Source organism: Sphaeramia orbicularis, chromosome 24 (genome assembly GCF_902148855.1).
Source record: "Sphaeramia orbicularis chromosome 24, fSphaOr1.1, whole genome shotgun sequence".
NCBI classification, from domain to species: domain Eukaryota; kingdom Metazoa; phylum Chordata; class Actinopteri; order Kurtiformes; family Apogonidae; genus Sphaeramia; species Sphaeramia orbicularis.
In genome coordinates, this window is record NC_043979.1 from 34415059 (window position 1) to 34432450 (window position 17392).

General features: G+C 36.1%; 2 protein-coding genes across 2 annotated transcripts in view; one reads left to right on the plus strand and one right to left on the minus strand.

Annotated features, from left to right (window-relative positions):
- Positions 1 to 802: 802 nt before the first annotated feature.
- LOC115414832 (potassium voltage-gated channel subfamily S member 3-like) lies at positions 803 to 5891 on the minus strand. The gene is given in 3 exon segments (XM_030128180.1): positions 803 to 2992; positions 2994 to 3089; positions 5772 to 5891. Coding segments are annotated over 2 exon segments (1497 nt in total). The 5' UTR covers positions 3086 to 3089; positions 5772 to 5891; the 3' UTR covers positions 803 to 1587.
- The window catches only part of LOC115414863 (uncharacterized), a 32152-nt gene continuing 20592 nt past the window's right edge, over positions 5833 to 17392 (plus strand). The window contains exons 1-8 of the mRNA XM_030128228.1: positions 5833 to 5941; positions 12069 to 12155; positions 12769 to 12890; positions 14331 to 14474; positions 14630 to 14728; positions 14843 to 15013; positions 16979 to 17081; positions 17161 to 17381. Of these exons, the coding sequence (XP_029984088.1) occupies positions 5833 to 5941; positions 12069 to 12155; positions 12769 to 12890; positions 14331 to 14474; positions 14630 to 14728; positions 14843 to 15013; positions 16979 to 17081; positions 17161 to 17381 (1056 nt within the window). The remainder of the gene's footprint in view (positions 5942 to 12068; positions 12156 to 12768; positions 12891 to 14330; positions 14475 to 14629; positions 14729 to 14842; positions 15014 to 16978; positions 17082 to 17160; positions 17382 to 17392) is intronic.

The window sequence follows — 17392 nt, forward strand, 5'->3', positions numbered from 1 at the left end:
GTTCAGGTTCCACATACAGACCGGGAAAAATATTATCATAATAACCTTTAAATTCTTACAACTCCAATTTTTTCTTTTTGTAAATGTAAATATTTTCATGTAATTTTCCTGTATTTACACTAAAACAAACTATAATTTCACAGAAAACGTAAATATCCTGAACAAATATGAAAAACCTGAAATGTCTGAAGAGACGTAAGTGTAATTTTGATAATTTTCTGCCTGTTACTGAATATTTAGTGTATTTGTAGATCCACTGTGATCTGTCAGTTGTAATGAACATGATGTCAATGATAAACTGAGGCAGAATATTGTTAAAATTGCACTTATTTATTTAACAAATTTTAGGGTGTTCATGTTATTCACATTGTTTTAAAGAACAGCTTATAGATGTAAACGTATTCATCATGTAAGGAAAGTTTGGAGTTGACATTATTTATATATAATTATGTTATAATTTCACTGGTCAGACCCACTTCAGATCAAATTCGGCTGAATCTGTCCCCTGAACTAACATGAGTTTGACACCCATGTTTTAAAGAATAATTGGTAGATGGAAACATTTTCATCAGATAATTTTACTTTTTTCGCTCTAAAACAGAGAGGAGAGTTTGGAGTTGACATTATTTATATATTGTTATGTTATCATTTCACAGGTCAGACCCACTTCAGATCAAATTTGGCTTAATGTGGCCCCTGAACTAAAATGAGTTTGACACCCCTGATGTAGACAGAAAGCCAACGGTTAAAATCATAAATAATCCATTGTACTGAAAAAAACTAACAAAAAAACATGATTGAATGTGTTGGTCATATCTCCCAGCTCTAGCACTAAATAATAAAAAGGTTAAAGGAACCTTATCTTCTTACTCTATGTGATTTTACAAATAAGAGTCGTGTTTCTTTGATTCACAGAGTCAGGTTTTATTTCCACATGAGCCAAAACTCACCCAGCATGCCGACAGAACTCTCCAAAAACGTTGAGTAACAATATCCTGGCATATCAGTGCTTTCAATAGTGTGCTCAAAAGGTATTTTTAACTCTTCTTCAGCATCAAATAACGGCATCATTTTATAGAGCTATTTATAATATTAATAGTCCTTTGTGTGTTTATTTTTGTTCATGCAGACTGTAATATCAGTCAACTTACAGATCTATAATATCATTTTTAAACATCAAATAGTGTTGTTGTCATCCTAGACTTTTGCATTTGCTGAACTCTCAGGCTGAACTTTCAGCAAGCAGACAAATCAATACAGGACATTACTTTGAAAAACATTAACATTATGGCCTCCTACATGCATCATTGCAGTTTTCTCAAGCAGAAAATGGGCTTTCAAACCTCAGAGCAGGGTTCAGATAATTCCCTTTAGGATTCCCGGTTTTAGCGACGCCATATATTTCACAAGCTATTCCCTGGTAGAAAAGAAAAAAAAAAAAAAATCATGGCCACGATATTTCTCTGTCAGATTGCAGAAGGAAGACAGTGCAGGGAGACAGGGTCAGTGATCGAGCGTTCTGCCCTGAGAGGCACCGAGTGACTTGCAGTCATAAAGGGAGTTACACTCTGTAAAATAGCAAGAATCTCATTTTGCAACCCCATTTTCACAGGTATCATTATCGTATACCTCTATGTCCTGGAGACTGGAGGCATCTGTTTCGTCGCCTCCGCTGCTCACGCTACCCCTGAAAGCAATACCTCCTATAAAAGGGTACACGCTCTCAGTGAACAGGTCTCTGATGTTGTAATATGGGAGTTCTGGGTCTTGTCTCTCAGGTTTAGTGATACACTGACCCTCCATGGCTTTGTTTCTTTGATAATATTTGGAAAACTTGTTGAAAATGATGGTGATGGGCAGAGCCACCACTAACAGGCCACAGACGATACACAACGTGGCGACGATCTTTCCCGCCAACGTCACGGGGCAGGTGTCACCGTAGCCGACTGTTGTCATGGTGATGGTAGCCCACCACCATCCTGAGGGGATGGTCCCCAAATCTGTTTCTTCCTCTTCCTTCTCAGCAAAATAGATAAGAGCAGAAAATATGGAGATGCCCACAGAGAGGAAGAGGAGGAGCAGACCGACCTCATGGTAGCTGTGGCGGACGGTGGCGCCCAACGCTCGCAGCCCGATGGAATGGCGAGCGAGTTTGAGGATTCGGAGGACCCTCATGAGGCGTAGGACCTGCACCACTTTCCCCACGTTCTCTAAGTCCTCGTTCTCCTCTGCGCTCTCCTCATCTGCCGTCTCCAGAGCTAATGTGGCGTAAAATGGCAAAATGGAAGCAACGTCGATGATATTTAAGGGGTTTCCCAGGAACTTCCTGCGTGAAGGGGCAACGATCAGCCTGATGATGAACTCAGCAGAGAAGCAGGCGATGCAGATCTCCTCGAGGATGGCCAAGACCGGGTCCTCGATGGGTTTGTCGTTCTCGTCTAGGCGCTGAAACTCGGGCATGCTGTGGACGCACATGGCAACAATCGAGGTCAACACCACACTCAGGGACGCCACAGCGATGATCTTAGAGGCCCGAGAGTGACCCGGGTCTTCGAGTCTGAGCCAAACGTAGCTCCTCAGTTCTGCACACCAGGCACCTTTAAACTTAGCCAGGTCTTTATCCAGAGCGGAAAGCTCCTCAAAGGACGAGTCGAAGCTGGGCTGATGTCCGTCCTCGCTCCTGATGTCCCAGTCTCTGTCCTCTATGTACTCCTTCCTCTCGTGGTACCAGTTGCTGCAGCAGGGGCTCAGGTGGAGCTCCTGGATGCCCCAGTACTCGATCTCCTGGCTGAAGGAGAAGACGCACAGCTCCTCCATCATGTGGATGCGTCCGGTCTGGTAGAAGTTGAGCACGCACAGGGAAAACTCGCGGTTCCTGTCGAAGTAGTACTCCTTCTCTGCCGGGCTGTAGTCGTCACACCAGCTCCAGATGGCCGCCTCGCTTCGACAGTGCAGTAACCGAGCCAGACGTGTGTGGGGGAAACGCAGGAGGAGTCCGGGTCCACTTCATGCCGTACCCCTCCCACGTGAGGTGGATCTGGTCCTCCTCTGTCCCACGCCGGTGGAGGATTTGCCCATACCCCATGATTCTAGTGGCATCAAGAAAAGAGATTAGCTGCTTTTCATCATTTCTTTATGACACAGGTGTCAAACATGCGGCCCGGGGGCCAAAACCGGCCCGCCAAAGGTTCCTATCCGGCCCGTGAGATGAATTTGCAAAGTGCAAGTTAGGGCATCTAACTCAACAATAATATCATAATAACCTATAAATAATGAAGACACCAATTTTTTCCCTTTGATTTAGTGCAAAAAACATAAAATTATGAAAATGTTTACGTTAACAAATGCATATGTTTAAATGATAAATCGAGGCATAATATTGATAAAACTGTACATATATTTTGTAACAAATTTCATTCTTTTCAGGTTATTCACATCCTTTTTGTTTGGATAGTTTGTAAATGTAAATATTGGCATAATTGAATGTCATTTTTTGCACTAAAACAATCTGCAGTTGTCATTATTTATTGGCTCTCATGCTATTATTGTACTGGTCCGTCCCACTTCAGATTAAATTGGGCTGAATGTGGCCCCCGGAAGAAAATGAGTTTGACACACTCTTGCTTTTTGACATGAAAATGCTCCAAAACATGTCAAATGTAAATAATAGGCTAAGTCAGGGGTGTCAAACTCATTTTAGTTCAGTTCCATATTCAGCTAAATTTGATCTGCAGTGGGCCGGACCAGAAAAATGATAACATAATAACCTATAAATAATGACAACTCCAAATTTTTGTCTGTGTTTTAGTGTAAAAAAACCCATTAAATTATGAAAATACTTACTTCTACAAAATATCCCCCCCCAAAAAAACCTGAAAAAACTGAAATTTAAATTAACCCTCCAGTACCCCGTTCAGCAAGGCCCTTACTAAGCACCAAGTGTGCCTTTTCGTACACTTGTGGAATAATGTCCAAAAAAATTTCATACAGTTGTTTTTAAGTCTTTTAACACTTTTTTTTCCTATTTCATTAACTTGAGCCGTAAATAAAATACCAATACTCAATAATTGTCACATTTTGTAACCCTTTAAAATGCCGTGTTTGTAATGTAAAACAAACAATTTTTTTGGATGCAAAAAACAAAAAAATATATATATTTTTCAATATATTACATAAAAGTGAATCACATATTATTTGATTTTTCCATCCTGGCATAATGTCAATGATTACTCCAACATTGGGTTAATTTGCATGATGATTTTTGGCGCTAGGTCAAATGTTCAAAAATACTACCATCTGTCACCAAGTGTGCGTAAAAGGCACACCTATAAATTAAACTATTAAATATTATATATTGATTGATTTTTCTGCTCCAATTTCATTTTATTTTTGTAAATCAAGGTCAGCCCTAATCATACATATCAAATGGAAGAAATAGTGCGTTTTAGGCACACTTGGGAAACGCTAGTTTTGTAATCTTCTTTTGTTTACAATGTGCACATTTTAGTTGGTGGCCAGAATTTTAAAGATCATGCAAAAATGAACAACTTTTGAATTCTCACCGTATTTAAATTATGAAAAATAATATGAAGTTTTTTAAAACGAAATGCAAAGCGAAATGCAAAGTGTGCCTAAAAGGCCTCCGGATACCGGAGGGTTAAAAAAATGTAAGAAAATTTAGTGCAATTTTAACAATATTATTCCTCCACTTATCATTTCTACATGTGCATTATGGATCAGATCTACAAAGACACTAACAACTGAGGAACAGCAGAAAAACTGTTAAAATTGTGCTAATTTTCTTTAGACATTTCAGGTTGTTCATATTTGTTCAGGTTATTCACATTTTAGTGTTACAGGATAGTTGTAAATGTAAATATTTTCAAAATTTAATGTTATTTTTTGCACTAAAACAAAGACAAAAAATTAAGTTGTTAATTCTAGAATTTTTTGGCCTAATTCAACATTTTTTTACTTAATTGAATATATATATATATATTTTTTGCTTAATTCAAGATTTTTTGCTAAATTTGAGTATATTTTTTTGCTTAATTGAGGATTTTTTTTTTTTTACTTAATTGAAGGTTTTTTTTTTTTTTTTTTTTGCTTAATTCAATATTTTTTCCTTAATTCATGCTATTTTTTTTTTTTTTTTTTTTTTTTGCGTAATTCAATTTAAGACTGTGGAATTTTTGCACTTGGCAAAAACATCCCAGGGGCCGAACTGGACCCTTTGGCGGGCCACATTTGGCCCCCGGGCCGCATGTTTGACACCCCTGGGCTAAGTGGTACTGTTACATGGATGGATGTGTATCAGGACATATTTGACTGCACTGTTTGTGGATCGCATTAGTCCTCTGAAGGGAAAAAAAAAAAAAAAAATCAATATGGCACACACAGGAAATGGCTTAAATGCTGGAGTGGGTGAAGAGGCGTGAGGTAGTGTCACTTCTTGGAGGGTTCAAGTACAGGATTATCTTTAAGAGAATCAAATTACAGTGCAGACTGACTAACTCAGAGGAAATGAGAGGCAACAAGTTGAAACTGGACCCACACACCATTATCATTCAGGGCAATTATGAAAGCCAAGGATTGTTTTCCAGTATGCGTAAATTATCTGTATCCTTCTGTAAACACACAAAACGCGCACGTGCATTTACGCACACTCACTGCGTAAAGGCAGACGCGACACAATATTTTTCCTTCAAATCAAGTCCGTTACTTTTAAAATGAATCTAAATAAAAATAATAATAATAAATAAAAACCCTACCTGATCTTGGAGCCTTTGTTTCCATTAAAATAACTTTTGTCCGTGTAGTTTGACTCCTCACATGCGTGGATCGCTGCAGGTTCGGCGGACGGAGCGCAGCTGCGGATCCACGGACGCGCCTTCCACGGGACAAGAAGAACTGGAGTGGAGGCGAGAGGTGGACTCGGCGGGTTTGTTCCCTTTTACAGGGAACAGGGAGGGGCGAGAGATGGGGAGGGAGGGGGGAGAGAGAAGCAGGCTCCGCACATCATTACTGTAATATCACCGACCAGACATTATGTCCAGTGGGCACTCTGTTATACACTGTAAGCCTGGATAAGTAGAGTTTACTCCAAAAATCTGAGGCAAGTGATTGCACTTAAATGATTTGAGTTTAAGTAGGTTCAACTTTAATGTTGAAAGTATTGAACTTAACCCTTTCATGCATTAATTATGAAAACCTTTGTTAAGATTTTTTTCTTGAGTGTTTTTATTTCTCCATAGGCATGAAAAAAACAAAACAAAAAAACAATGTGATCAAGTTTTCTTTTTTTTTTTTCATGGAGTTACAAAATGTCCAATAATTTTTGAAGTAAAGAAACGTGTTTAAAACCCAATATCAGAAATTGATATTAAAACAATGATATAAAACCTGACGTATTCTCATGTTTTAACATATTCTAATACTAATTATTACTCTTTTCATGGAGATAATATGCAAACAAACAAACAAACAAACAAACAAACAAAAAAAACAGAAAAAAACAAAACAAAACAAAACAAAACTTTTTTTTTTCTAACAAATAACAATTGATTTGCACCACAGGTGTCAAACATGCGGCCCGGGGGCCAAATCTGGCCTGCCAAAGGTTCAATTCTGGCCCGTGGGATGAAAGTGCAAAAAAGAACCTGAACAGTCCGGGTTGTCCAAATCCTTTTGGTTCAGGTTCAACATACAGACCAATGTGATCTATAGTAAAAAGAACAACACAATAACCCATAAATAATGACAACTACAAATATTGTGACCAAGGTTCTCATAATTGCTTTTTTTTTTTTTAAATAAATTTTTTATTTGTTTTCATTGTGCATCTCAGAAGTACAATACACAAGAAAAAGAAAGAAAGAAATTCACATTTTATAATACAAGATTCTGTGACTCACAAAGTATAAACCCCACCCCCCAGAACCAGTGGCGACCCACATACCAACCCAGTCTGGATCTCAGAATACGAAAACCAACTAATAAAGACAAATACACATATATAGATGAAAGAGAATATCATTTACAGATATAAACAGAATAGTAACCAGGAAGGTCATAGACAATTATGTTGCACTCTTTCTTTAACCATAATATAAACGCCATCCACATACTAAGCATTTTTCATGTCTGGTTTTTTATTGATAACATCAGCCTGCCAGGGACTACAGGTGGAAATTAGCATTAACGCTACAACTTGGAACACTACATCTCTTCTTTTTAAGGTTAATGTATATTGTGCATTGTCCCTGTCTAGATAAATAAATAAAATGAAATGAAATGAAAACGTGCAGCTCTGTTATACTGCAACCTCCTCCTGTACTGGAAAGAAGTAAGAAGGTAAAAATCACTCACTGACATTTCAATCCTCTGAGAAAAAGCACTGCTGGCGGGCACCCTGCCAAACCAGTCAGCAACACTGTATTTGGCAGCAAAAGCTATGCAATCTTTATCGCAGGAGTCCATCCTGTGAAATATGTTTAAAGCGTAACAAGCTCATAAATAAAAAATCACCTCTCAGATGTTTTATCTGTGCACTCTGTCTGACATGATGGATGTTCCATCACTTTATTTTGCTCCATCTGTCAAATGTGATGAGGTGTTTCCGAAATGCAGTTCCTGAGTCTGTGTTTGTGTCATTTAACATCTTACCTCATACAGGGGCAGATATAGAAAACTTCACATGGGGTTGGAGAAGGGGGTAAGATGTTATTGCAGGGTGGTATATGGATGAATTCAGCAAAAGAAACACAAATTATGTTAAAACTGTTTATTTTTCATATAATGCTACACACTGTGTCAATTGTTCTTTAACCCCTGAGACATTATTCCAGGTAAATGTGCTGCTGTGAATGGTGTCATAGTGTCATAAAAGCTGATGTGAGTATGTGCTTGTGTTCCTTTTCTTCAGTGGTTTGGTTTTATAGTGTGTTTTAGGGTCAAAACAGATGGAATAACAGAAAAAGACGAAGAGGAGGATTGAAGTTTGACAGGGTTTTTGCAAAATAAGGCACTCAGAATGTACATCAATAAGAGATTTAGGATGTTGAACATGAACTGTGAACTGGAACACACCGAAAAACTACAAGAATTTGAATTTTGTCCTAACAGTTTTTTATTTGGGGCTCTTTTTTTTTTCTTCTTTTTTTTAAATCAGTCCAGCTGCTTTTTGGCACCTGGTTGAACTCCAAAAAGCAGTTACATGATCAAAACTTGGTCAAAACATAGTAAAAAAAAAAAAAAAGAAAGTAAGACAGAAATAAACTCATGACAACACTGCAAACAACAGTAAAAACAAAAAATCACAAGGAAAACGGTGTTTAAAAAAAAAAAAAAGCACAAACCATCTATTTTTTATAGTGTGTCGGTCTCACTCACTGCTCTGTGTTTTACCCCCATTACACGGGTGATGGGGGTTGCACTGAGCATGCTCAGATGTCTCCGGAAAGAATAGGGTCTATTTTATCAGCCTGTTTGGAAACATTAATTATCGAGAAAATGTTTGAATTTTTATGAATATTTAAAATAAATCATTCATTTAGACACGTCAGGGGTTAAAGAGTTATTGCACATCAGGAACAAGACCTGTGCAGCTCTTAAAAAGCAAACGTATTAAAGTAAATTCAGTATCTATAAGTAAAAGCTCTGAAAATAATCATAATAATTACCCTCAGATGTACTGATGTAGAATAACAAAACTCTTTTTATTCCTCAAATATCTAGTGTCAGTTCACAAACACTTTAAAATTGCAGAATATCATGGCCCCTGGGTTCAATTCCCCAGATTCATTGGCTGATGTGCCCTTGACCCAGGCACTTGACCCCCTATTTGCTCCCCAGGTACCTGACATGACAACCCACTGCTCCTGTAATAGTCTGCAGTGTGTGGTGTGTTCCTGCATGTGCAGAGAGTGAGGACTTCATTCAGTGTGTGTTGCAGGACCACCCCTTGTTTTCTTCAATTTCTTGTTCATTTTAATGCCTGGTACAACTAAAGGTACATTTGTTTGGACAAATATAATGATAACAACAAAAATATTTCATAGTAGTTGAATTTCAGAGCTGATATCTATCCATTTTCCATGTTTTCTTGATAATACCAAATCACTTCAGTTTCTTACATCAATATCTATGGCATTGTACTGACAAAAACAGTGCTTTTATGCATTCCATGTTATTTTATCCATAATTTTTTTTACATTTTAGTTAGTTTTGTAAATACACAATACAGTTTCAATTAGTTATCGTTTTTTTTTTCTTTTAATTATAGTTTTTATTTATTTCAGTTAACGAAAATGTTTTTACAATTCTAGTTTTCGTCATTTCATTAGTTTGTGTTAACAATAATAACTTTGGTTTGTTGTGAGTATTTAAAGCTGGTTGTTTGTCTTTCTTTAATATCGTCTTTCCTTACTGTTCATCTATAGATCTTAATTCATTGCTGTCAGAACCGTTCATGACTGTTGCATGTATGATATTGAAATCCTCAAAAAATATACAGTCGTGGAAAAAAATATTAGACCACCCTTGTTTTCTTCAATTTCTTGTTCATTTTAATGCCTGGTACAACTAAAGGTACATTTGTTTGGACAAATATAATGATAACAACAAAAATAGCTCATAGTAGTTTAATTTCAGAGCTGATATCTATCCATTTTCCATGTTTTCTTGATAATAACCAAAATCACTTCAGTTCTTACATCAATATCTATGGCATTGTACTGACAAAAACAGTGCTTTTAGGCATTCCATGTTTTCTTTTCTGTCTGTTTTAGTCACATGATACTCACAGGAGTTAGTACTTGATTGCATAACCGTAGTTTTTGATGACTTTTGATGGTCTAATAATTTTTTTTCGCAACTGTATACAAATAAAATTTTTTCCTCTAAATAACAGCCAGTGACTAGAATCACAACCAGCTTTACTGGACAAGTTTGTGCACACAAGCAAAGAAATGTACTTATTCGTAGCTCTCATTTACTATAGTATAAATATATGTTTGGATATATAGAATAAAAGTTTAAAAAAAGAAGGCATTCTTTATTTTTTTTTAAGTTTGTATATAGAATATTTTGAACATTTCAGACAGACAGAGTGATGCACAGCATGAGGTAGAAAAATGTAGAATAGACATCAACTGCCACACCTAAATGCACCCCCCCCCCCCCCCCCCACACACACACACACACACACTCAGAACAAAAACAAATAAATAGCTAAGGAAAATAATTTTACCAGAAAAAAAAAAGGGAAAGTGTATACAAAAACCCATATACATTTATATATATATATATATATATATATATGTATACAGAAATGATCAGATAGATAGATAAACGATAGAACGATAGATAGAGATAGATAGATAGATAGATAGATAGATAGATAGATAGATATATAGATAGATAGATAGATAGATAGATAGACAGAACGATAGAATGATAGATAGAACGATAGAACGATAGACGATAGATAGAACGATAGATAGAATGATAGATAGAACGATCGATAGAACGATCTATTAGATGATAGATAGAACGATAGATAGAACGATAGTAGAACGATAGATAGAACAGATAGATAGATAGATAGATAGATAGATAGATAGATAGATAGATAGATAGATAGATAGATAGATAGATAGATAGATAGATAGAACGATAGATAGAACGATAGATAGATAAGATTAGATAGAAGATAGATAGATAGATAGATAGATAGATAGATAGATAGATATACTAATATTATTGCCTCTATATGTTTTTTTTCTCCTTTGTTTGCTTCTTTATTTATTTATCTTAGATGGGGATGCATTGTGTTTTTTGTTTTGTAGAAAATCTAAAAGTATTGTTTTTTTCTTGTATGACTGCCATTTTGGTTTACCTTGACTTCAATAAAAAGAATGTTGGAAAAAAATATACATTAGAAATGAATAAATAACATTAAATAAAATAAATATAACAAAAGAAGGTATTCTTTTACAAAACTGCACAAATGGTGTAGTGTATAAAAAACGACAGTACAGTATTTAAAAATCATCTACTGATCTAAAATGTCTAATACAAACCACTAATCCTGTTTTCCTATTTATGCATTTAAATCATTCAAGTAAACCACAGTTTCTCAGCGTTTCAGCCACATCAGATTAGTCTTCTTTGACGTTCAGAGCCTCTGTAGTGAATATAGAAACATCATCACCTTCTGCATCATTGATTCACCAGTAAAACCCATAGGATTTGATGAATTGCAGCGGTTACAGACACATGTTTTTACACTAATGATATATTTCACTGACATCCCCTTTGACTTCATATTTATCACTCAGAAGGCCTGAATTTGTTTACTTTCACATTTATTTAATTTCTACCCTATGGATATTGAATATTTTGATGAAAGTAATGCAATTATTTTCAATTAAGTGGACTGTAATTCATTCATTCCATCTAGATATAGTAATTATGTTAACGTATATTCCCTAATGTCATTTATTTTTGCATCCTGTCCATATAGAGAAAACTGTGCAATAACTCCAACTTAATTCAACTTAAGTGAGCAGTGAAATCAACCTGTTTGTATACATGCACAGACTCACTTCAGGCCAGATTACAAGGCTCCTCCACACAATTACCTCCATCAGGCTGTAATCGGATCCACCTGTGTGTGGCTGTATTTGTGGAGCAGCAGCCTCCTCTACCTCCACTCCACCCACCAAAAAGACACACAGGCCTGTATTTCCAAACATAAACTTCATCAAAAGCAGCAAAAACAAGGACTCTAAATTCACTGCTTTCTTGTGAAATGGGTCACGGATTTAGACTGGGGTATGTAGTTTTACATTTATCTGCTGGTTTTGTTTACATATCAGATTTTAGTTCCTGCTCCAATGAAAATAATGTCTGTTTTGCAGGTGTTTTATGCTCCTCGTAGCTGCAGTAATCACAGAGGCTCAAAAGACACCATCTATAAGTACTTAGTTTTTACTTTCCTATTGTTTTTAATGCATTTATCATATACTATCATGCATTTTAACGTGCTTATTCTCATAAATATCCAGATATCCATTCAAAATGCCTGGGTAATATCATGCGTGTTGACATTGGACCCCTCAAAGGGAAAATCCTTGAAGTCTCCGGTGTGATTAGTAAGTTAATGTCTGATCTGTTATTTAACCCATAAAGACCCCGTGTTACTTTTCTGGTAGTTCTCAAATGGATTTTTCTCTATTTATTTAACCTTTAAGTGATTTATCACCATTTTATTATAATATTATCCTCTGCGTTTTGCATTTTTCACTGTAAATTATATATTTTCCTATGTTTAATTTGGATGTTCATGAAAACTCAGTAAATTCAAAGGTTATTATATCAAAACTTTGTATCAAAAATTGAAAAAAAGTGACTTTTTCAGCTAATATTTTATTAACTGAACATAAAACAAGCATCTCCATTTGCCGTCATTGATCCAACTCCATGGGTTTTACTGGTGAATCAATGCTGTAGAAGATGACGGTGTTTCCACGGTAACTACAGAGCCTCTGAACATCCAAATGGGTCATATCTGATGACCATGAAAAGATGACAAACTGTACTTTACACCAATTATTTACATGTATTGACAGGATGAATGGATCAGCAGATATTAAAAATTTTAGATCAGTAGATGGTTTTGTTTGTTAGTGGATGTTTGGGTCTTTATAGGTTTAAAAAAAAAAAAAAAATCCTATAACTTTTTCTTAACTTATGTTTCCTCCTTAGATAACTCTGTCATCCTGGTAACACCACGTTTAGCGTCTTACTGTGGCTTCAGCATGAAGATCGACCCGCTGGGAGACGCCATAGTTTACGCCTCCCTCCAAAACTGCTTTGCTCTAAATGTGGTAACAATCCAGGATGTATTTAAGTTTTATTAAGGGCATCCCCTGGAGATGCACTCTGTCCTTACCCCGCCCCCCAAAGGGGAGGCAAGGGGTATTGTTTTTGTTCAGTTTGCCTGTTTCTTTATTGTTAACATGAGCAGCAAAACTATTGGTTCAATTCATACCAAATTAGGTTTGCCCATGAGCAAAATAGATCCCATTACATTTTGGGAACAGTAGGTCAAAGTTCAAATTTTTAATGAATTTTTAAATTTTTTTTTTATCCCATTTACTTATAATGGGAAAAAATTTCAAATGTCTGCAGCAGCAAAACTATTGGTTGAATTCATACCAAATTGGGTTTGTAGATTGCCAGTGACCCAGAATATATGTGATTACATTTTGAGAACAGTAGGTCAAAGTTAAAATTTTTTTTACAAATTTTTTTAAATCTTTTTTTCTCCCCATTTACTTATAATGGGCAAAATTTCAAATGTCTGTAGCAGCAAATTGGTAGCAAATTGGGTTTATAGATTTCCTGTGACCAAGAATAGATCTGAATACATTTTGGAAAAAGTAGGTTAAAGTTGAAATTTTTAATGAATTTTTGAAATCTTTATTTCTCCCATTTGCTTATAATGGGTGAAATTTCAAATGTCTATAAAAAATACCAATTTTATTTCAATTTATTTCAAACTTGGCACATATATAGAGGCAGTTGATGAGCTGACATCAGCACATGCATAGACATGATGACATCAGCTGGATCGATGCCAAAATAAGCTACAATACATGTAAGGGGCGGGGTTTGTTGTGCCTGGCACCATTCATTGTGCAAAAAATTTTCAATAAAATGTTTAAAGTGTTAACATGTTAATTTCTATAATGTACATTGTGTATGATATGTTACTATCACTTCAGATTCCAAATTATACATCCATGTAAATGACAGTAACAAAATGTTGTAGATGTAAATTGACGTATGAAGCCTTTATTTTATGTTTGGGTTTTTTTTTTTTTTTTTTTTTCAACTAAATATATTCATTTTTAACAATGCTGTGGCCATTAACTAAATCACACAGGAAATTTTTGCGCTCATGTAAACTGAAAAAATAAAAAGTGGCAACAACAAATATATTATGACTGTATATTGACAGCTGATGGGTATATTTGTCTGTCTATAAAAACATCAATTTTGTTTCAATTTACTTCAGACTTGGCACATATATATAGAGGCAGTTGATATGCTGACATCAGCACATGCATAGACATGATGACATCAGCTGGATCGATGCCAAAATAAGCTACAATTCATGCGAGGGGCGGGGTTTGTTGTGCCTGGAACCACTTGTTTTAAGGAGATCCTGTTTTTATTTTATAGTATTTTTTTAAGAGTATAGTTCTGAGGAGCAGCTCTATAATGTGGTGATCATTCCCAGTTTAATTTCCTTTTGTTTGCAGGAGGATAAAGTGTTCAAAACAGTGTTAAATCTTCGGCTGTATGGGAACCAGATGGTTGAGGACGAGCTGTACCAGGTGGCTGAAACCTGCTACTACACCGACTGGGCTGCAAGGGAAATTATCTGTGACCGCAACTATATGGAGGCAAGTGAACGCAGCAGGACTTTTAGGGGTCATGTTCCAGTCTATTTGACAAGTGACTTATGTGTCATATAAGCATCGAGGCTGGTGCATTTAATGTCACTGCAGAAGAGAGAGGGAAAGATGGATCAGCTCTTACAGAGTGACCTCATTTCTAGGTGTCTGTGAAGAGGGCAGCTCCAGATGATTATATCCTCCCGAAACAGCCCCTGTCAAAGGTTAATGCAAAGTTTGGTGATCCTCGACGAGCTGCAGAGGTTAGAGGAATCCATTTGACATTTTGGGATGTTTTATTTTTCTGTAAACTGTCCTTTTTTTTTTTTTTTTTTTTTTTTTTTGCATTTAACTGTGTTTCAATGTTTGTGTCACAGAAACGACCCATAGACAAAGGATTCAAGATCACAAAAGTTGTGTTTTTCACCCCTGAGGAGAGGATAATGGAAGTGACTGAAGCTCAGAGGGCAGGTTATGAAATCGCAAACACTCCTACAAGGCTGACTCTGAGAAGCTCTAAGACTGCACCAGAAACGTACATCCAGCAAGTAAGTCCTTCTCAAACAGCCACGGTCTGAGTTCACTACCCGGGCAAGTCCCTGTTGAATAAAGTTTATTCATTTTGAATATTAGCATTTAAAATCAATACAACAAGGAAAAACAAAAGAAAACATAGTTGAAAAGGAACAGGATGAAGTTCAACTTGTATACTCCCGCCCCCTTACCCCATCCTTTTACTGACCATAAATTCCCATGTCAGCTCCTCAAAATCTTATACAAATCAAAATAGATTCTGACCAGCCCTGCACAAAACACAAAAATGTTATACATGTATGTAAAAAAAATAACTGTCCATTTCAAAGCAATAACACACATATCAAAAGTCAACTCTGTCCATTTCATAACAGAACTAGAAGCACTCGGAGAGCGCAGACCTCCACCAAGGCTGATCAGTGGCCCCCCACCCCCGATCACCACCAAAATTTAATCATTTCTTCCTTATCCCATTTCCAACAAACCCTGAAAATTTCATCCAAATCTGTCCATAACTTTTTGAGTTATGTTGCACACTAACGGACAGACAAACAAACAAACCCTGGCAAAAACATAACCTCCTTGGCGGAGGTAATTACACATCAAAAATAAACTCTGTCCATTTCATAGATATAATACACATTTAAAAAAAACTGTCCATTTCATAACAGAATTACTTATCAAATGTAAACTGTCCATTTTATGTCAGTATTACACATATAAACTAAACTCTGTCCATTTCATAACAGAATTACACAGAAAAAACAAGAAAAGCACTTGGAGAGCGCAGACCTCCGCCAAGGTTGATCAGTGGGCCCCCCACCCCCACCCCCAATCACCACCAAAATTTAATCATTTCTTCCTTGTGCCAGTATCAACATTTCCTGAAAATTTCATGAAAATCCATCCATAACTTTTTGAGTTATCTTGCTAACAAACAAACACACACGCACACAAAGCAAAGAAATCACAATACCCCCTGGCGGAGGTAATTACACATAAAAAAATAAACTCTGTCCATCTCATAACAGAATCACACATAAAAAATAAAATCTGTCCATTTCATCACAGCATTACACATCAAAAATAAATTGTGCCTATTTCATAACAGAATTACACATCAAAAATAAATTCTGCCCATTTCATAACTATAATACACATATCAAGAAACTCTGTCCATTTCATAACATTCTTACTTACCAAAAGTAAATTGTCCATTTCATGTCCGTATTATACATCAAAACAAATGCTTTTTCATAACAGAATTACACATCAAAAAAAATTCTGTCCATTTCATAACTCAATTACACATCAAAAATAAATTCTGTCCATTTCATAACTCAATTACACATCAAAAATAAATCCTGTCCATCTCATAACATTATTACTTATCAAAAATAAACTGTCTATTTCATTGCTATAATACACATATCAAGAAATTCTGTTCATCTCATAACATTATTACTTGGCAAAAGTAAACTGTCCATTTTATGTCAGTATTACACATCAAAAACAAACTCTATTTCATAACAGCATTACACATTAAAAATAAATTGTCCCTTTCATAGCTATAATACACATATTAAAAAAAACCTGTCCATTTCATAAACATAATTACGTATCAAAAATAAACTGTCTTTCATGTCAGTATTATACATCAAAATAAACTCTGTCCATTTCTTAGTCCGTTAGATTAACTTACTTCTTGCTTACACTTGCAGCCGCTAACTCACTGCATTTGGGTCAAACACTGTGATCAGGCTGCATTTAAACTGATTACCTTGTCTTGAATCCAGTTGGCACAGTAAAACCCATTAGCATGCTACTTGTTTTATTAACATCCGCCATTAGTTTTAATTAAAACATCCTTTTTCCTAACTATGCATGAAAATTATGACAGGAAAACATTAAATTGTGATGGTTTCTGGAAGTAAACACCAACATTTATTGGAATTGTTGTGTAATGCGTGTGCCCTCAGGTAAAAGGAGTGAATATGATCGTGCTAAAAACATCTACGGTCTTTGAGAAGAAATGGCAGATGACTCAAATCGATGCCGCAGCTGCTTGTCCAATACAACAAGGTAATGAAAACAACTGAAGGTCCTTAAATCTCTCACGCATCCTCTTTAATTGATGTATGTGTGTGTCACTTGTGTCCAGGTAGCATTTCCTTCACTCCGTACACAATCATCTGGTTCCTGCCCAAGTTCATTGAACCGCTGATTTCCACCAACCAGCCCAGACTGTTGGAGGTGTTCGTGGGCATCGACGGACACAGGCTCAGTCCTGCCGAGATAGCCGCCAGAGGATACGCCATAACTGTCACCGACCTACACATCATCGTTCATATTCCTGTGGGGGCCGTCGGTGGATACTTTAAGGTCATGCACAC